Source organism: Acanthopagrus latus, chromosome 24 (assembly GCF_904848185.1).
Source record: "Acanthopagrus latus isolate v.2019 chromosome 24, fAcaLat1.1, whole genome shotgun sequence".
NCBI lineage: Eukaryota > Metazoa > Chordata > Actinopteri > Spariformes > Sparidae > Acanthopagrus > Acanthopagrus latus.
This window is the reverse complement of record NC_051062.1, coordinates 10,353,051-10,374,365: the sequence shown is the minus strand read 5'-3', so window position 1 is coordinate 10,374,365 and position 21,315 is coordinate 10,353,051. Positions and strand designations below refer to the sequence as shown.

The window sequence follows — 21,315 nt, the reverse complement described above, 5'->3', positions numbered from 1 at the left end:
CGTATGTTTCTTACTTCATCTCATGTGCATGGAGTTATAACAAAGGCCCTTTATCACTTAGTATCTGTGCTTCTGAAAGGGGCCCTTGGGCAAGTTTCTATTTCCTCATCAGGCAGGCTCGCTGCAGTTTAACTGAGCCTGTGCAAAGGGAGTCATAAAGGAGGGATCACCAAATACAGTGTTATTTTTATTATAAAATTACAGCTTTTCTTAGCTTAAAACTAATAAAAACATGACTTTTATGATCCCATCAATGGCATTTAAGGGCTTATTTTGCTAACCACAGAAGCACTCTGGCATCTGCGGGCCTGCTTTGATGCATTTCTGTTTGAAACATTATTAATTTTGGGATCCCCTGTTCTGTTCTCCACCAGCTGCTGGGAGAGCCCTGCTGCAGTACCGCACACGGCCGCGGGGGCGCCAGAGAGCTCTTTACACGCTGACACCACACACACACTCACACACTCACTCACCACTACGCTCTGCTAAAGATGTGAAAATGGCGGAGCTACAAATGCTACTGGAAGAGGAGATTCCAGCAGGACGAAGCGCACTACTAGACAGTTTCACCAATTTGGAAAGAGTCGCGGAGTACTGCGAGAGCAACTATGTCCAGGTAGGCTCCCACACGGGCGGAGCAAGAGGCGGTGTAGTTTGTTTTATTTGTCGGGCATCACTGGCGAGCACCACGGTGGGGCGAAGTGATGCTAGGCTAGCTAACTGCTAACGCTGCCGATGTGATGCTGCCGTGTTAGCGCGCTACCTAGCTAGCCTCAGCTAACGCAAAAACAACCACAGTCGGAGCGTTTTTTATCAAATAACTGACGCGTGAATTGTCATTTTCCAGCCACACTCGCGTCAGTACATAATAACGGTGTGTGTGTCTTCGTTTTTTCCATCGATATAACGGTGTGTGTGACTTGTACATCCACAGTGGGCTATCACTGTTAGCTTGCTAGCTCGCCTGCTAGCCAGCTGCTCGGCATCACCCACGGTCCAAATCACCAAACAGGCACCGTGAAAATCAATTTCTGCGCTCTCTGCGGGATCAATCACTGCCACCGCGGCCGCCAGATGATCGTGCACCGGCCGGAGATGTGGGATATGAAGCCAGATTAATTTCTAATGAGCTTTGGTTGACAGAAGATTAACCACCGTGACAATATTACTAACAGCCGTTGATTTATGATGTTGTGCTGAAACGCATACAGCGGTGTAATACACCTGATTTATGTCTTTTCATCACTAAAAATGCTCCCTTTAAAGCCTGTGTAGCTATGATTTATTATCTCCATTCATGAAATGTAATTCGGCTTGGGTAAGATAGTCTACTATTGCATCTCAGAGTCAACAATCCCTGTAAAAGATGTGGTGAAAGTGCAGTTTAATTGCATGGGATTTGGCTTGTGTGACAGCTTTTGTGATATTCTGCAGCTGTGAAAGCTCACTTTCCAAGGCAATTCTGGTCACCTGAGCTTTCTCTCCTCACCTTTTTTTTTTAATCGCACACATTTTGGGACCAGAGTGTTAGCCGAGAGAGGTTTTGACAAGGTGTGATGCTGAAATGTGACATCCTTGATGAACAGGGCTGATCAGGTCTGACAGGATGCCCCGTGCAGGAGGAGGAGGAGGAGGAGGAGGAGGAGGAGGCGGCGGCGGCCCATTGGATGTTGGCAGCTTGCTGTCTGGCAGGCTGCCCTGGTTTCTTCTCACCCTGCGATGTTTTCCCAGCTGCTGTCAGATGGGTATTACCACTTATAGATTAGCTGGACACAAGAATTTGTCTGAGGGTTACTCTGTCTTAGCCCTGATTTACTTCTTCCCAGCCATGTCTGGGTTTCTTGTAACATTAGTCATGGAGGGATGGACACTTGTTGAACCTGTTAGTTGGTTTTCAGTATTAAAGTATTAGTCTGATGATGATGAAGTTATTCCTCGAATTACTTTGTCTTCTCACTTGAGGAGGAAGGTTGTTTCATTCAGATGTGGGCCGAGTTGTGAAAAGGCTTGTGTCAGATTCAGAGCATTTCCTGGACTGGGAACGTAACGATGGATGGATTTCATCCAAAAGTCAGCAGCATTTCCAGCTGGAGCAGATAAAAATGTGGCATTAAATCAGAGAGATCGTAAATGCACAGAGCAATTTGGGAAAATTGCAAAAAACAAACTGCATAAAACAAGAACTGCTGCCTATGAAACAAGATTGCAGGAGTAGTTTTTTCAACTTTCACAGCATCCTTATAATACTAATGCCAACATTACATCATGGTGAGACATTTGAATTTGTCAATCGAATTGTTACACATTTTCTGCTCCTCACTACAACTGTGCAGCGGTGGCAGCTGTGGCTCAGGAAGTAGAGCAGGTTGTCAACTAATTCTAGAGCGGCACTTTCATCCCCGACTGTGGCTGCATGTTGAACTGTCCTTGGGGAAGGTGCTAAACCCCAAATTTCTCCTGATGGCTCCTCTGGATGTGTGAACGACGGAGCGTAGAAATGTCGTGATGAGCAGGTCGAAGCCGTGCATGGCAGCCCTACTAATAGTGCATGAATGTGGGTGAGGATGGGTGAATGTGACAAGTGTTGAAAAGCGCTTTGAGTGGTCGGGAGACAAAAAGAAGGCTGTAATATAACTGCAAGTCGTTTATTATTTCCATAATTGTCACACACATCAACCCTCTTATAGAAATACACTGAATTGTCCTCTGTCTTTTGTTTTACACGAGTCCTGACCTTTTGTTTCTTAAATAGGCACATTTTTTGACTTCCTGACGAAGGCTTGTTGTCAAAAAGCATCCGTTTGTCTTTAAGGTCTAACATGACCATGGCATGACAGTAAAAGTACATTAAATAGAGCCTGACCAATACATTTTTTAGCACCAATCAAGGATTGCCTCAGGATGTACTCTTCAGTTGAGGTTTTGGTATCAGGAGAGAAACGCTCTTTAGTAAATTACCCCAAAAATGTAAAAGAAAAAGTATAACGAGGCTGTTTTACGGTGGGTTTTCCTTCATTTCCAGCCACCAACCTGAGGATACAATATTTTACTCTGGTACATGCATCGTCTCACCACCGGGCTATTAGAGCGTGTGACTCGTAGATCAGAAATGTCTCTTTCGTGCCCTGCAGGCAGCAGCTGCAGCTCAGCTCCTGACTTCTACCACATAACCTGTTTGTCTTCATACTCCAGCGATACTGCACCCTCCATGCTCCGTCAGATGATGCTGTTTGTTTGCAGTTCGATGATTTGTTGGGTTGGATTGCACTTTGTGATTCCTACAGAAATTTTTCCTGCATCACAAGCAGCGTCCGTTTCACCTGAAAGGGAGTCGACGTGTTCCCACTGAGGGAGCAGCTGTTTGAACTAATGGGGACACCCCTGCTTGTAGCTTTATTGTGCTGTTATATTCAGCCTTTATTTATATTTCTCTAATATCAGTTTAGCCAAAAAAACTAAAACGACTCAGGTTGTAGCTTCAGTGTTTTATGACAGTGAAATTAAACCTAACAGTGTGACCGTTTCCTGATTTCTGCCTGACGTTTTGTCAATATCTTCGGACGGAAATACAAAGAAAATCTATAGGAAGCCCTAGATTTGGCTCTCGAACCTCAGCTATGATTACAAATTAAGAAGATCAGATAAAATCAATCGATAAGTCAATATCCAATCACAACCCAACGGCTGCAGTGACCCACAGTGTGTTGTAATCAATCTGCTGCAGAAGGAAGTGGTTGTTTGTTGGGGGGGGGGGGTCGTTGGGTTTAAAAATGGATTCATTTCATGATTTTCCTGATCAGTTACACAGCAGGTTATCTTCCAGATTAATTGTTATAAACTCCAGGAAATGCTGAAAAAAAATGCTCTCTTCAGTTTTCCATTGATGTGTCCAAAACACTAATCAATTATCTTCAACATCAGACAAAAATAAAAGCAAATCATCAAATCTGAGGAGCAGGAAGAAAAAAATGTTCGATCTGTGTTGCTTGAAAAATGCCTCAAATGATTGATCCTTTATCAGATTACTTCCTGAATAATTTTCTATTTACTGAATAATTATGATTGACTGATATTGTTTTTTCAGGGCTCATACTGAGCAGAGTGTAACTAAGTACATTTACCCAGGTATAATTTTGAGGTACTTTCCATTTTCTGCTACTTTATATTTCTACTCGACTACATTTTGGAGGCAAATAATGTTCTCTTTCTGGCTCTAACTAATATAACAGTTACTTTCATTACAGATCAGTCTTCTGATTATTATTCTAATGAAGTGCCATCATCGCTGTTTCCTACAGCCCAGCGCGGCATCTTATTTGCTTGTCTGGTGTGACAACAGTCGGCAGAAAGTCAGTTTATTATCACACATGACAAATTAAATCTGCAAACCCTCACATCTGAGAAGCAGGAACCATCAAGTGTTTGCTGTGTTTCATCTGTTATCTTACAGGCTTTAACCAACACAACAATTATTTTAATTACAGATTAATTATTTGATTATTTTACCATTTAAGCATTTCTGCCATAAAATGTCAATAAGTGGCAAAAAATGTTTCCTGCAGCCCAGCGTGGAATCTTAAATTGTTTGTTTGTTGTAACAGTCAAGATAGACAGTTTATTATCACACGAGACAAAATATACCTGCAATTCCTCACAGCTGAGGGGCAGAAACAAGCAGTGTGATTATAGATATGCCATTTTCGTTAAACTGCATGTTGTGCTTCATTACATTCAGTGTCAGTAAGGAGCAGTTTCCCAGCAGTAACATTTGCTGATCTATCTGGCCTTTGATGCTCCAGCTGATGTGCCCACGCTGTACCCACGACCCGAACAACCGCCTCTGAAGACTCCTTTCACACTGACTGCAGCTGTAATACTTCACCAGACATTAAAGTTTTCTTTACTTGAGGAAAGCATTTTGCCTCCAACCTCCTGCCACATGTTTCACTCAGGCTCCTGTTGGTCTTTTTAATTTTTTAGATGCAGAGCTGATCTGCTCCTGGATTCTCTCGTTTTGTGTCTCGTTTTACGGTGATGATATTTGCTTTCAGGTGTTATAAATTTAAGTAAACCCCTTCTGTATTAACATTTAGCATTTAATGTCCTGATGTCACAGCAAAGTTATTTTAGTTAGTTTTAACTTCTTTATCACAACCTGAGGGCAGATTAGAGCTGCAACAACAAGACTTACAGGATTGGAAAGTGCGTGGGAGTCGGCTTCCAAAATATCTTTGCACAAGATAAGCAAAATGTTTACCCTCCTCGCTCTGTGTGGATGACTGACGGGCTCCTTTGCACAATGTAAAATGCAAATATACTGTATGTTTTAAACAAGTTCTCTCCTTTCTCTCGTTCAGTCTCCAGACAAGCAGAGGGCGCTGGAGGAGACCAAGAACTACACTACCCAATCTCTGGCCAGCGTAGCCTACCTGATCAACACGCTGGCCAACAATGTCCTGCAGATGCTCGACATCCAGGCGTCACAGCTCCGCCGCATGGAGTCCTCCATCAACCACATCTCACAGGTCAGCAACACAGTGGCTTCTTGGCTCACATGCAAAGAATAATGAAGACAAACGACAAGGCCCTCTTCAAGTCTTTAAAGTTTATCCTGTAAAATACTTGTTGGACTTTAATTCATGAAACTTTGGTCTTGTGCCCACCTCACTGAACTTTTTATGCCCTGATGAATGGTGAATAGTTTGACTGTCAAAATGTGGGGTGGAAACCTTGCATAGAGTGCAGCTGTACTGGTGAATGTGCACAGCACATGTGTGCATGTATAATTCAGTATATCTGCAGTGCAGGCAAATGGGAAGATGCCTGTCGGTGCTGCACAGTCGGTTAAAAAAATCTTTTAACGTTGATCCCACAGGTTGGATAACAGGGCTTGTACGGGTGCTGAAAATCCTTGAAAAACTCTTATTTCAATGTGCTGTTTTCAAGGTTGGGGGATAAAATGCTTGAAATTAATTTGAAATTCTAACTGAATTTCTTTGACAAGAAATAGCTTTATCTGGCGTACAGACAGGTGACACATTTAGAAACAAGAAGATTATTTTATGTTTTCCTTCAACTTGATTCTGGTTGTTTATAGCCCATAACACTGGATTAATGCGATGAAATTTATCAGTATGAGCGTATACATTTGTCTTTAAATCATCAGTCATTTATCATGGATGTAAGTTCCTGGAAATGCTTGAGAATGCTCTTTGAAGTTTGACTTGGGAAAGGGTGCAGGAACGCTGGATTAAGATAATGAGTTTCCTCAACATGAGACAGAATTTGAATGATATCGTCAGAAATGTCTCACCTTCATAATAAAAAAAGGGCAGACTTTTAGGATTTAGAGAACAGGCAGTATTTAATATTGTATTTAAATTTAAAAGAAACGTACGGGAAGTTGAAGAAACACCCTCTCTCCTGCCTCTTTTCTTTAGACGGTGGACATCCACAAAGAGAAGGTGGCCCGGCGGGAGATCGGCATCCTCACCACCAACAAGAACACGTCCCGCACACACAAGATCATCGCCCCAGCCAATCCCGAGAGGCCTGTGCGCTACATCCGCAAGCCCATCGACTACAGCATGCTGGACGACATGGGCCACGGCGTGAAGGTGGTCATTTCGCTCTTCTCCCCTTCATTTTATCATTACACTGGGGCTGTTAATGAGAATGGAGGGGCCTTAATTAAGCTCTGTTGGCTCTCAGTGAAACAGATGTGTGGGTGGGAAATTAGCAGAAGTAAATCTGGGCATGAAACACAAACTACAAGCCAGTTTAGAAGGTTAATTTGATGATAATCAGTGTTTGAAGATGGTTTTAAGTTGCTCTCTTTCCCGCCTGGGGTTTAGTTATAATTATGGGGTAGAAAATAATTTAGAAAGCACCAAATTCTGTTTGTTTTTTCTACTGTTTCTTGCTTTCTTGCACAAGGCTCTTGTTAGTTTAACCTTCAGGATATTAGAGAAGATTCAAATAATCAAAGTCACCATTTCATGGAAATGTGCACACACGAAGGTCGTTTCTCTACCTTTTTAAAAAAGAAAATCTGTTTTTTGTGTGAAGTCCAGTGAAGTTTGACTTCTGGACCTTAAACAAGAAACTAGGTTGATTGAAATGCTCACAAATTGTCAGGTAGAAAATTATTTTGAATAGACTAAATTATGTTTGTATTTCTACATTTTTTAATCTTTGCTTTATGGTATGAGTTCCTGTGTTGTTTTACTTCTTCAGACCTCTAAAAATGAAAAGTCTGGGTCACATAAAGTCACTATTTGATGGAAATTTGCAGAAATTATGAGGTAGAAAATGACTTTGATCGAACTTGCCCAACTGTACCTCATCAGCTCTCTAAAAATGATCAAAAGAATGTGAGGGTATGAGGCTTGCAAGTGCTTCAAATGAAGGATTCACGTGCAAGACAAGCTTGAAAACATCTGCTGTAGAGTTTTATTGGGAATTTGTTTAGTTAGAGAGTGATGAGACCTTCAAAAAATGTCAGAAATGTAACTGTGTTTGTGTTAAAGTGGATTATTCACTGCAGGGAACAATGGAGAGGACTTCTAGAGGTCAAACAATCACTATTGGGTTTCAGTGACAAGTAATTTAAGAAGTAATCAATGACTGGGAAACTGACGTCACCCAGGACATAAAATCAGCTGTGTGTTTATCTGTCACCTGCTGCTGCTAACAGGTTCCTCTGCACTGATTATTTCATTTATTTAACAGTCAGGGTGGCTGATTTTTTTTTTTTTTGGAAAGCTTCTCTCCCACTGGCAGTTTGAACAAAGAGGATCTTGTTTTTGCCCCAATACGAATCAGTGGCTTCGACCTCACAAAGGTCTCAAAGAACAAATTCCTTAGATTTTAACACTGAGCCTTTGTTGGACGAATCTAACCAGCTTGGCTTCATGGAACACATGCATGAATAATTGTTGTTTGTCTCTCCTCCTTCAACCATTAATCCTCTGATTTCTTCTTCCTCTTCTCTCTTCTGCTTGCCCTAATTTAATCTTTATAATCAACCATAGTGGTTGCAAAGGTTTAAGGTAAGACTTTCAAAGTAAAAGCCTCAACTGAGGGAGGTGTTTTTGTGGTTTTTGAATGAGTTGTTTTGAATTGCTGTGAGAGATGTCCCTGTTTGTTTTCGTCTTCGTGTGTTTTGATTGTTGTTTTACTGCTCTGGTTTGATATTTTGGAAAAGAACCTTACTGGCTTTTGATATGAAAAATTCAATACCACTCTGGTTTCGGTCTGTTCAATATCATGCTGGTAATTGGTAGTTTAGCTTAGCGTAAAGACTGGAAACAAGGGGAAACTGTTAGCCTTGCTTGGAAAAAAAGTAGTAAAAATCTGCCCTCTACCATCTTAATCTCACTAATTACATGTTGTGTTTTGTGGATTAATCGAACAAGATATAACATGTTAATTAGCACTGCTAGCAAGTTTACAGGAGTCAGGGTTTTTTTTATACCATCACCCTTGATTCACTTTTGTTTTGTGTGTTTTTGTGGATTAAACAATCAAGATATAATAAGTGAGCCTCAGCGCTGCTAGCCATGTTAGCTGTTTCCCTCTGTTTCCAGTCGTTATGGTAAGCTGTGCAAACCGTCACAACTTCCAGCTTCATATTTAACAAACAAACATGCCAAGAAAGTAAATAGATTTAACTCTCATTGCGAAACAGTTGTGAAGGTTTAATTTATATGTTTAAAAGTGATCTTTGGTTAACATATTTGTGCTCCTCCTGTAGGCCAGCGCTCAGAACATGAAGGCCGGAGGAGGCGGTGGACTCCCTCGCACCAACCCCCCCACACAGAAGCCCCCCAGCCCGCCCATGTCAGGGAAGGGAACCCTTGGGTATGTAACGATGCCGACACCTTGTGTTCAGCTGGACGTCAGAGACTTGAATGTATTTTTGTGGCTCCGGGGGAGTAACCACGAGCCCCCTCAGATGGACCTGGTTGCTCCCAGTTTCATCATCACCTCCTTGTTTAATTAGTGTCCTCTGGGTGGTTTAAAGTGCATTTCAGTGCCAGTTCTCACAGTGGTCTTCTTTTTGTTTTTTTGGGGTTTTTTATCTGTCTGCTGAGATGGAGTCAGGAGTCTTCTTCTCTCTCTTCATGCAAGGGGGATTTTCACACCAAACTCCATGCTGAAATCTGGCACTTTTAACGTTTCTTGCACTTTTAAAGGAGCTTTGCTGATGTTCGGACCTCAGATATATCTGACGTAACAACCTTGAATACTACTTTTGATGGTCAAGGATAAACATTTACATATACAACAAACTATAATAATAATAAGATAGACTTATTGATATAATAATACTAAAGTGCCCCAAATAGTAATAAACTTTTAGCTCTTCAGAATAATCATACACTGGAACTGGACTGTGAAACAAATATTAAAGCATCCTAAATAGATCAAACCGGCAGATGAACATGTTTGGTCAGCTCTTAGTCTTAAGCTGATTCAGAAAGTACCGGTCTCAAAGCAAACCTTCCTGCAGTGAGACGACTAGACTAACCACACAGTCAGCGTGCCGCCTCAGGCTAAAAACACTGACATTTTACACAAGTAAAGACTGCTTGAAACACGAAGTTGTCACATTTCAGCGTGCAGTTTGATAAAATACAAAGAAGGCGTGTAATTGATTCAGGAAAGCCCCGTCTGTTGAGACTGAGCCTGGAGTCTGAGCAGGCATTTGTGCAGGTGGTGAGCTCTCACATCTCCCAGTCTTCAACCTTTTATTGGCATTTGTCTAATGCCAGGGCACCGGAGGAACGTTGGCACAAAGGTCACCGTCAGAAACTCAACAGCTCTTGATGGCGGTACTAATCAGGGTGGGAAATAACCAGCAGCTGTCAGAGGGATCACGTTTTGTCCTCACTTTGTTCTGCTTCACTTTACAAGTGAAACAAACTGCTGCGTGTAAGAAAATGTATCTCAGGAATGCTAATTAAACATTCCAAACTTGCCCATTCATTGTTGCCAACATTACTTTCCAGGTTTTTTTATTGTAGATGTACAAGTTTTGCTGTGCATGTTGGTTACGCACAGAAAATGCAGAAGATACATTTTGGGCATTTGGCAAGGCAGAGTGGCTTTGCCCCTAAAATGATGACGTTCCAGGCTTGGTAACAGTCCGTGTCAAACATTTAGAAACTCATTAGTGTTGGCAAATTCAGGCTGGCTCACACAATGAACTGTGTCATTAAACGTTTAATTAGAGTTGAGTGTAGTTTGCCCAAGATCAGATTAGGTTTGTAAACAGTGGGACTGAAATTAACAGATTATATTCACAATCAGTCTTGTTCTGATTATATATCAATTGATTATTTATTTATGAATAGGAAGATGTGACCTTCAAAAACATGGTCATTTATGCAAGTTACTTGTTTGTGTCCAACTCGGAATTATTTGCTTTTGAGTTTTATTAAAACGCTCACTGAGGAATCCTTATCAGTAGCAGCCAGTGTATTGTTATCAGGTGTGTTTATATCATTGTGTGCCTCAATAGGGCTGTTATCAGAGTGCGACCTCTTGATTACCCTTGATAGTTTTTGTTTAGCCAGAAGTGTGTGTGTGGTCTTTTCTCACCCTGATTGTGTGTCACTCTGTTAAAGATAAGAGTCGAGTTAATGGGAAACACTGTTTGTTGTTCTTAATGTCTCAGCTCCTGCAGACGGAGCTGCTCTTGATGTTTTCTGTTCTGTGTGTCTGACTGTTGAAGGTATCTCTTATCCCACAGGGACTTTAGTGCAGCACATAAACGTTGTGTTCTTGTCACCCTCGGGATCTTCCTGTGCGTCAAGTGCTGTTTGTGTTCCTGTGTGTGAAAATGTGTGTGTGTGTGTGTGTGTGTCAGCCCCCTCTGTCTGTGTCTGACTTTGTGAGTGATGGAGTGTGTCCACCCCTTCATATTGACCTTCAGAGGCGTGTCTGCGTGTGTCTCTGTCCCTTCAAGACGCATGCCGATCAACCACAGCTCCAACCCTCCATGATGCACCTCCTGCCGCAGCCTGTGGCTACGGGCGGACATCTTCCTTGTGTTTTTTTTTTTTTTAAATTAATTTGTCGTTTCTCTTCCGTTACTCAACTTTCTCTTTGTTTGTTTTTACACATTTACTTTCAGTCGTGTGTTTGTGACCCAGCCCGCCCACTCCTGGCTGCCCCATATTCCTCATACCGATGTTTTTTAACCATAGCAACAGTGCTCAGAGATGGGTCACCCCGCTGTGTCAGCTGGGAAATTTACATGCCAGAACATATTTTCAGGCCCAGATTAATAAATCTCAGGATTGTGTTATTTTCTTTTTAACCAATTCTAAAGCTGAGGACATCATCCGCACGGCGCTGCTGTCGGGTTAAAAAGCACTTTCTCTGTTTTTATTAAAATAATTTGAAGGCTTCTGGTTCAGAATACGGAGACTCTTGTTCAGGGACACTTTGGAAGGACAGATGGGAATTTAATCCTGTTGGCTACTTAAAAAAATCTTACCCTTACTTTTATTGAAAACAACCAGACAAGACAACAAAAGCTATGCTCAAAACACCCACTTCTGTCACTTTTTTCAAGCCAAAATTGTCTGTTTGTCAGCAACAAAACAATTAAACTAAATACCAAAGTGAACGGCTTGCAGTGAATACAGATTTGGGGATTTGAATCTATTTTTTGAAGGCTCTGCTTTGTAATTTAATAAACAACTGTTGCATTTGTGTAACCATTTGGGACCAACTTATATAAACTGCTGAAATACATCTGCCAAACTATAAATGTATGTTTACACCAAGAAACAACTTAAGCTGTGAAGGTACTAAGTCCTTAAAGTAACTTTACAGTTGTTGAAGAACCTTTTTTGACATTCAGGAAGACGATTTAATCCCCTGGATGCTGCTGAACCATGAAAGCATGGCAAGAAAATGTCCTTGAAAATTGTAAGGGAGTGAAGATCAGGTAGAGAGAGAAAAGTACAGTTAATTACTATTGTTTCAACCAAAATTGTCCCAGGTTACATAAACTATACTTTATTTGATAACCTTGGTTGCAAGGGAAGATAATAGACGTGTCTTTCATTACACCAGAGCCATTGAGTTTACGTCTCGTAGGATTGTGATTTTTAGCCGACAGCAGCGGCTGCTTTCCGCCCTGACAGCGCCCGACGACGCCTGTGGATTCACCTCAGCCAGCCCTCGATGTTCACCACCTGTCATACCCCATTTTTTTAAGTTTGCACTTGTTTGTTTCTTGCTCTCCTCCTCCTCCCCTCCTCCCCTACACTTCTCTGTGGATGCCCCCCCCCACCCCCCTTCGACTCCTGTCCTCCTGACCCTCTCGCAGGCGCCACTCCCCCTATAGGACGCTTGAGCCGGTGCGTCCACCCGTTGTCCCTAACGACTACGTCTCGAGCCCGACGCGCAACATGGCGCACCCCCAGCAGAGCCCTGCACGCACTGCATCCGTTAATCAGAGGAACCGCACGTACAGGTACCCCGCTCCCCCTTCCCAGCATGCCTCTGTACACTTCTCAAACAGACTTTTCTACCTCCTCCCCCCTTTTCCTTCTTCTCCTCTACACCTACAGAGCGATTCAGCTCTTGAACATGCCTCCTTCTTCTTCCTCCTCTCTGAAATGACTCCTCGTGGAAAGTTTAATCACTTCTGCTCCCTTCTTTTTTTTAATTCCACCGTAAGTCACAATTTTGACCGACACTGTGCAACAGCTCCCAGGGGAAGCCCCGGTTGATGTTTCATTTGGAAATCCCTCACCTGTTTGCTCTCCTCGCTGCTCAGATAAGAGCAAAAGAAATGAGGACGAGGTAGAGACTGAGCCGTATTTAGCACGACTAGACGCAGGTTCCTATGGTAATAGTCATTTAATAGGCAGCGTCGCCCCCACAGTCCTGTCAACCCAATGTCAGCTCATCTCCCAAGACAAGCCCCTTTCATCACAAACACGCAGAGATATTCATAGACTCCCCTGTCTGCCATGACAGAAGTAAAATCATGGGGGGTTCTGGTGGAAAACAACATGGAAAGTTTCATCACTGCGTCCCATCTGTCGGCCAAATGTTTTTTACTATTTCTGGTCCGGAAATAGACGAGATAACTTTCCCCCGACTCTCCTCTCAGCACAAGTCTTTATCTGCACCGCTCCATCCACAGCTCATTTTCTTCATCTCTCAGCCATGCGCTCTCTTCTGTCGTACAAAGCGTTCGCCCCATGTGTCCTGATGCTTCCCGCTTTTTTTTTTTTTTTAGAGCGTGTCATATCCTTGTCTTTGTCTTGTGTCGCTGCTGCGTCACCTGTGTCATGTGTCCTCGGCAAAAGCTTCCAGCTGCTTTTTTTTATCACTGTGACATAAGTCATTTCAAAGGCATAACAGCTCACGCTAACACATCAATGCTCTTGAGGGTGCCGCATTAATAATCTGAGCTACTGTGAAGCCAGAAGATGGAGCGAGACTGTATTATTATAGGCTTGTTGCACATATTGAAACTGAAATACAAGACAGGATAAGAAAGTGTATTAGTATGTTTCAACCACAGGAACTTTTCCAAAAGCTCGGGAACCCTTTCACTAATTCAAGGCCTCAACTGTTGGACTAAATGCGTAGGTATGGTCCAGTCAAAATGCTGCTGAACTCCTCCCTCCACTCACCTTATCAATGTCAGATCTGGACATCCAGTGATTCTTCTAACTTAAAAGTTGTTAAGACATGTTTATTTTTAACTAGTATGTTTTCAAGGTTAGAAATATGATTGACTTTATTTTTGTTTAACCCCACTGCAAATTAACTTCGTCTCGCAGACGTCCTTGTGCAAAAAAAGAAGTTCCCTTTCCTCGGAACTACCCGAGCAGAGTTCGCAGGACATCCCATCGATCAAACACAAGTTCAAACTCAGGTTCAAGACCTTTATTTGTCCCTAAGGCCCATTTTGTTCTGCTGCAGTAGCGTTTAAAGAAAACAGAAACAACACAGGGTGAGACATGCAAGATAGAAAACCACCAAGGCAGGAAGGGTCAGACATGATGGCTTCTGACTTCTTCAGCTGTTCTTCTGCAGCTCTGATAAACATTTACTGAGTGCAGATGATAACTTTCATTACCCTCATTAATACATTTGTCTATTTAATGTTGAAAGATGTATATCAGAAGATGAATAAATACATAAAAGTGTCATTATTGATCTTTTCATCCTTATCCTTAAATGTGGCGTCCAGATAGTAGTAGGACTGATCGATTAATCGTAGCAGCTTCATACTTTTATATCTGTGAACACTGCTGTTGTTTTTCTTCATTATCAGACATTATCAATTTGCTGAATCTTCATGGTTCATAAGATGAAACAGAAAAGCTCTTAAGTTCCTGACTCTTGTTCCCATGGCTCCCAAAGTTCCTGGAAGTTTTTGGTTGAAAACGGCTACACGTGACTATTTGATTTCAACGCACAGGGACATTTTACTTTGACTAAAAAATGATCAGCGCGTTACGATTTAGTCAGAGTCTGAGTGTGCGACGGTGTGAGCGTGAGTGTGTGTGTGTTTGTGTGTGAGTGAGAGTGTTTGTGGTCTGACATGTTTGCTGCCCTACTCACCACCAGCAGTGGGAGCAGCGGAGGCAGCCACCCCAGCAGCAGTCGCAGCAGCAGCCGAGAGAACAGCGGCAGTGGCAGCGTGGGCGTGCCCATCGCCGTGCCGACTCCAGCCCCGCCCACCGCCTTCCCAGGTAACGTCCGCTTCCTGTTTCCTCTCCAAGCAGCAGCTGACTGCAGGATCTGTGTGTGTGTGCCTGACTCTAACTTGACTAATCTTTGTTTAGTATCCAGGATTCCTACATGCTTTAAAATTTAGATTAAATGATGAAGTGTAGGAACTCTGGATCTACTGGACTCCTCTCCTCCCGTCTCACTCTCTTGTCTTGACCCTCCCTCACTTACCTTTTCTCTCCTTCCTTATCTTTCACCTCTTCAATCTTCGCCTTCGACACCTCCGTATCAGCCCCCGCCCCATCCAACCCAGCTAAACCCTCCCCCAACACTGCCACCACCCCCGGACCCCCCAATTCCGCCCTAGACGGCCCCCCACAGGCCCCCAACCCCCCTGTAGAGATCCCGCCTGTACCCCCCCCCCCGCCCCAGCTCCCTGCCTCCGCGGCCCCCACTGGCACAGCTCCTTTCGGCAACCCCGCACAAGGTGAGTGTAACCCGGTGGGTGAAGCTCGCCCGCTCCTCTGCCACACCCTCCATCCTGCTTGAAAGACCCTCACGTGTTCATCCACCAGCATGTCGTCATGATGCTCTGCCTGCTCAATCACAAGGTTTTTTTTCTCTATAATCCCTCTTCAAGATCTGAATTATTAGTGTCAAGGGAGAAAGAATTTGTCAGAATCTTCAATTAATTGGATACCTGTGATTTAAACTCGACATCGTTTAACAATAGTGTGAAACCGTCAAGGAGACAAAACATTTTTATCGTATAGCAGTTGACACTCTGACAGAAATTCATGGCTGAATTTCAGCCCGAGTGCTCGCTTGATCAGCCGTTTCGCTTTGTTGAAACATAGCAGCTGATATTGTGAGAGCAACAAGTAAGTGGACTGTTGAATGAGCCTACTGATTAAAGCTACTTGTTAAAATACAGAAATATGTTGCTTTCAACCAGGAGAAGCAGGTCAGCGTCCATCTCTCAAGGGCTGCGCACTTAATCCAAAAATGCAACATTAAGTGCAGAAAATGTAGGTCTCACTATCCAGTATAAAGAAAACACATTCACTTTTAAATGTCAGTGTAGAGCTTTCCACTTCAGAATATTTATCAAACTGTCTGGATAGTGTGCAGCTCTTCTGCCATCTACCTCAGATTTTTCATCTCTGCTGGATGGTCCTCTCGTCATCCCTCACAGCTTCTCATCAGCTGCCTGTGTCCGTGTTGACAGCGACGATGTTCTGATGTTTAATGCATGAGCTGTGAAATGCTTGCACAGTCATGTGTGCTTCTTTGTTTTTGTGTATGTGTGCGAGTGATTTTCTGTGGCTGGATATTGTATTCCACAGTTAATGTGCACCGCTGCTGTTCTCAGTGGGAAATGGACACTATGAGTCAAATGTTGATATTGATGAATTATGGAAATGTTAAAGTTACTCTCCCCTACCACATTATTTGTTTGATAAAGTGGAAGTAGACAATGAATTTGGGAATCCATTAGTGAATACAATTTTGGTTTCCTGCACTTTTTGTTTTTTACATGACAGCCTGCAGGATAATTTCTGTAAAATATAACACATTATATTAAATTAAAACTGAATGTAGCATTACATGTGAAGATATAACAGAAAGAAGCTGAGTTAACATGACCTCACTGTTCAGGAGCCTCCTCCTCCTCCTTCTCCTCCACCTCTACACTCTTGTTAAATGACTCTCTGCTGCCACCTGGTGTTTCCTCTTAGGTGCTGCTCAGTTCTACAGCATGAACCGCCCGGCCCAGCCGGCCCAACCCCAGCAGGTGGGCGGCTCGCTGCCGTACCGCCGACCCTCGTCTGTCACCGGTCAGCCCAACGTGGCCCACAATCAGAGCCAGCTCAACGGTGGGCCACACTTTGCCCAGAACCAAGGTACCGCATTAATATCTCACCAGTCCACCATGTCTTTTAAGTTAACTTCCTCAATTTAAATGAGTGAATGAATGAATCTAATTAAAATAGAGTCCAGTTCTTCTCCCTCAGCCTTCAGACTCCAGAGTTCTGTTGTGAATCTGCATCTTTTATGAAAAGACCTCCTGTGTGGATTTCTGCTCCATCGTTTCACATCAACTCAACTGTCTTCACTTCTTCAGCAGCTCTCTGTCTGTCTTCACTGCTCTTTGCAATCTTTGTCCCCTGCTTACTGTCTTTGTGTAGTGCCAGGCAGACATTATCTTTGTCCTTTAGTTTATTTCTGTCACATTTGTTAATATTAAAACTGAAGTAGCAGTCAAATTCAACATTTTGAATTAATATCCTCATTGGAGCAAGCTTTATTCTAATTTGATCTACTTTAGAGATTAATCAGTGAAGATCAAGTCACTTAATGTCATCTGGATCATCATTTACTTGGGAAATTGTGACAGACCACTTGTATTGTTGTCCAAAGGTAACGATTAATAAAATATTTGAACTACTTTATGATTAACTGATTGTAAAAATAGTTTCTAGGACCGACTCCTTGCCACAGGGGGTTCTGTCCTACATATTCTATCTTACGTTGTGCTTCCTTTAGACCACAGCAGGGAAGAAAAATGAGTAATTATGAGTTTGTCAGGTCTGTGCTTTGCTAAAAACATTGTTTTCATGCTGTAACTGTTGCATTTAAACTCTCTCCTGTGCTTCTCCTTTTTATTCTAACCTCATTCTCTCGTGTCTTTGCTGTTCTTATGTCTGCCCTCCATCTCTGTGTACTGATACTGTTTGGTGATATAGCCGGCCCGCTCGCGCCCCCTCCCCCCTCCATGCAGATCACCCCTCAGCTGCCTCTGATGGGCTTTGTGGCCCGAGTTCAGGAGACTAGTAAGTGGCTTTTAGACCCTCGCTCCCCCTCCTGCATGACCACCATTCGTTGACGTCCTCTCCCCAACAGATTGTGTTGGTCCTCTTTTGTTGGAATATTTTCCTAAGTTAAATGATAATGAAGCATGTTTGAGTCTTTGTTCCTGTGCATGATCATGTCTCTGGGTTTCCTTTAAATGCATGTGTGATTTGTGTGTGGACATTTTGTTTCTGTCATGTCTCACTGCTCATTATTTTGATGTCCTGTTCCTCCAGTTCAGTTTCAGTAAAGTTCTGTGGTTATAATGATGAATAAAACACAGTTCTGAGGATCTAAATGTTGTCTAAAAGCATCCAGCATGAACTGTTTCTGTTCTTTCCCCCCAATGCATGAGATACCAGTCAGTCGTCTGTGTCTCTGACCGCTTCAGTTGTCTTTCTCAGCCTCTAATTGCTCCTTGTTTTCTTTCCGTCCGCCTGAAAACTATTTGTAGTCTCAGACGTGCCGCCCCCACCTCCACCTGCCGAGGAGCCGGTGTTCGAGGAGCCTACACCTCCTCCTCCTCCACCGGAGGACTACGAGGACGACGAGGATGAAGAAGAGTCGGCGGTGGTAGAGTATAGTGACCCCTACGCCGAGGAGGACCCGCCCTGGGCTCCACGTAGCTACCTGGAGAAAGGTGAGTCAGCACTGCTTGCTCAAGAAAAAAGAAGAAGAAAGAAAACTTCTGAGAGGACATGGTGCTCTTGTGTGGTTGATCATCAGACACAAAACTCTGATTAGTACGACCACAGGGACACATAAAAACATGCATCAGTACATCATCTTACCCAAAAAAGCACCTGACTGTCTGCAGCATTCTCATGTCCTTGGATAAGGACGTTCTAGTTTTGAAAGAGTCCCCACCTTTCTCTCAAAATAAGATCAGCTGCTGTTTCAATAACAGCTAACTTTATCTTTCTCTGTTTTCATCTTCCTATATATACTTAGTTTCTTAATTTCCATCAACAAAGTCGTGTTGTTCGTGAGTGCACCTGTTCATGGAAGGATAATGGTAGAGAGCAGCTGGTCAGTGACAGTATGACTTGTGTTTTCGTGTCCTCCATCACAGAGTTTTTTCAGAATGTGTAGAACCCTGCATTTGTTGTACATTTGTGTCTAAATCATAATATTTATAGTAAAGTCTTGTTTTTTTTTTGTGTGTTTTTTTTTTACCTGTACTTCTGTTTTCCCCCGCAGTGGTGGCCATCTACGACTATGCCCGGGACAAGGAGGACGAGCTGTCGTTCCAGGAGGGCGCCATCATCTACGTGATCAAGAAGAATGACGACGGCTGGTACGAGGGCGTGATGAACGGCACCACGGGCCTCTTCCCGGGCAACTACGTCGAGTCCATCATGCACTACGCCGACTGAACAATCCCCCCCCCTTTCTGAGCGGAGGATGAGGAAGAGGAGCGGGAGGAGCGTGTGGTGTTTTGATGGGGGAGGGAGGGGAGCCAAGGGTTAAAGGTCAAAGACTTTGATCAGAACAGAGCATGATCACCTCCGGGCAAAGAGAGGAAAGTTTTTAAAGAAGTTGCTACATGACGAACTGAAGCCCAGTCACTCTCTCGACATTGTAAAACAACCACTACTCTAGATATATCCTTCCCTGTAATATTTCTTTCTTTGATTCTTTCTTTGACCTGCGGAGGACTGGACGGTGATGGATTTATTGTATTCTGAGAGTTTTGTGTTACATTATGAAGCCACTACATTGATTTTGCTTCATTTTTTTCTTCCTCTGTTTGTTTTACCAATTTGCCCTTATTTTAAACAATATTTATTTGGATTTTGTAGTGGGATAAAATGGTGGGAAGGTAGACGGGGCCGCTGAGAGGGTGGCCTCGGAGAAAGGGCTGGAGGAGAACGCCTTCATGTGTAGATTTTCTCCTTAACACTCCAGAGACATTTTTAGAGACAAATACTCCTCTATATATAACGTATAATGCAACAACAATATCCTCGGTGGGGAAAACAAACAGTAGTTTCCGTACTTGACAAAGTATTTGGTTAGGTACCTCAGCAGGGAGAGTGCCAAAGCTGACTTCACTTAGAGAAGCACATCAAATGTCTTAAAAGATGACACACGAAGCTCGACACAGTGGGTCAGGGAGACGTCAGAGAGAGTGCTTTAACTCGGTTCTTTACTGCTTGTTTTGTTTTTTTTTTCTTTTGCACCACGCTAACTCAAAAGGGGCGAGTTTAATCACTACGTGCTTCACTTTTGCGACCGGGTTTCACGAGAAGGAATCATCCAGCCCTCGAAATAAAAGAGCGAGATCCTCGACCGCACAACGACCTGGATTTTGAAGTCTTACTCTGCAGCTCCTGTCATGCATAATAGAAGTATATAAGCTCGACTGGCGAGGCTAATCATTTGCAGTGTTCATGTGCATTTGAGACCAAGACACTTTTTTATTTTTGGCGTTTTAACCAAGGGGTCCAGAATCGAGTTTCTTGCTTGCAGAGCGGCAGACTGCATGTTTCGAACGAGGATTTAAAAAAACAAAAAAAAAAAATCTTTTCTGCTCTACTGATGATTAATGTCTTAATATTTTTAGATATGGTGTGGTTTGGTTTTTGATATTCACCCATGACGACGACGACGATGCATTTAGGGTCATTTCTGAGACGCTTGTGCCATATTGAAGTGTGTGTTGCTGTTCAGAGGTTATCACTTCATTTGCAATAAATTGGCCAGAGTGGGGTGGAGTGTCGTTGAACTACAAATCTTTCATTTCTTTTCCTTTTTTTATTTTTGTTTTCTCAAATTGTTTTAAATCAAAAGCACATACATTTGTAGTAAAAAGGTGTAGAAGAAGAAATAATATAAATGTGAGATGTATTACGTCCTTGAAACAGGACTTATTGATTATGAAAAGAAACCAGCTGTTGTGTTGAAATGGTTCTAACCGTCGCAAGCCCCCCGATACTTCTCAACGCCGTCAGTTTAGGCGTCGTTCGTCCTCCGTAAAGTTTCCAATACGCTTGGCTGTTGGGTGTTTGCGAGGGCTCAGTGCTTGTACTTATGTCAGAATCTTTATTTTCTATTAAAAAAAAAACAAAAAACAGAAATAATAACAAGTGGGTCTGTATGTGAGTCTTGCATGCCATTGTTCTTATCTGTGCTGGTGTCCCAAAAAAACCTTTGTGGCGAGATCACCCATTCTTAAAAAGACAAGCAAGCCCTGCAAGCTCTGACCAGGTACCACCAGCCTCATCCAAAGAGACTGTACAACTTAATCCAAGCCCGCATCTGAGGAGTCGCTCTCTGACCTGTGGGGGAGGAGGGACAGTAGCCGTCGTTGCGTCAGTGGTGGATTTAAAAAAAAAAAAAAGAATTGTCTAAGCTGCTAGTGAATCCTGTGGACAAAGAAAAGCCAACAGGCCGGATGTAACACTCAGTATCTGCGACTCTTGTTTCATACACTCATCAGATGACACTAAAATAAATAAATAAATGAGATGAGGCCTTTTGGTCTGCAGGATTCACAGCTCCCTGGAGTCACAGACGTCCCTCAGGATGTCAAGTTTAACAGTCCATAATGCCATTGTGTTGCACAGTTAAAGTTGAATTGCAGAAGTATCATATTTGTAAAATCATGAGAACAAAGACAATAAAATTATTAAGATTTATTGATGGAGTAATGTTTGGTTCTTGTTTTTGTGTCTGGATATCGGGGAATGTTGGTCCAGAAGAATAAAATGTGGACTTAAGTTTTATCCCAGCCCTTCTGAGACT

General features: G+C 42.8%; 1 protein-coding gene across 9 annotated transcripts; it reads left to right on the top strand.

The window, feature by feature from the left end:
* The first annotated feature begins 410 nt into the window (after positions 1-410).
* Positions 411-21,209, top strand: LOC119015091 (abl interactor 2-like). Of its 9 annotated transcripts, XM_037090734.1 has the most exons (12): positions 411-616; positions 5,358-5,525; positions 6,441-6,617; positions 8,034-8,051; positions 8,756-8,862; positions 12,347-12,493; positions 14,611-14,736; positions 15,003-15,202; positions 16,455-16,619; positions 17,463-17,549; positions 18,023-18,208; positions 18,769-21,209. In XM_037090734.1, exons 1-12 carry the CDS (start codon positions 500-502, stop codon positions 18,942-18,944), a joined length of 1,674 nt encoding a protein of 557 aa, XP_036946629.1. In that variant the 5' UTR covers positions 411-499; the 3' UTR covers positions 18,945-21,209. The 9 variants fall into 9 exon arrangements, with proteins under 9 accessions (XP_036946629.1, XP_036946631.1, XP_036946630.1 ...); XM_037090728.1 differs by lacking the exon at positions 15,003-15,202 and having other exon boundaries at positions 419-616; positions 14,611-14,735; XM_037090730.1 differs by lacking the exons at positions 15,003-15,202; positions 17,463-17,549 and having other exon boundaries at positions 416-616; positions 14,611-14,735.
* Positions 21,210-21,315: the final 106 nt, after the last annotated feature.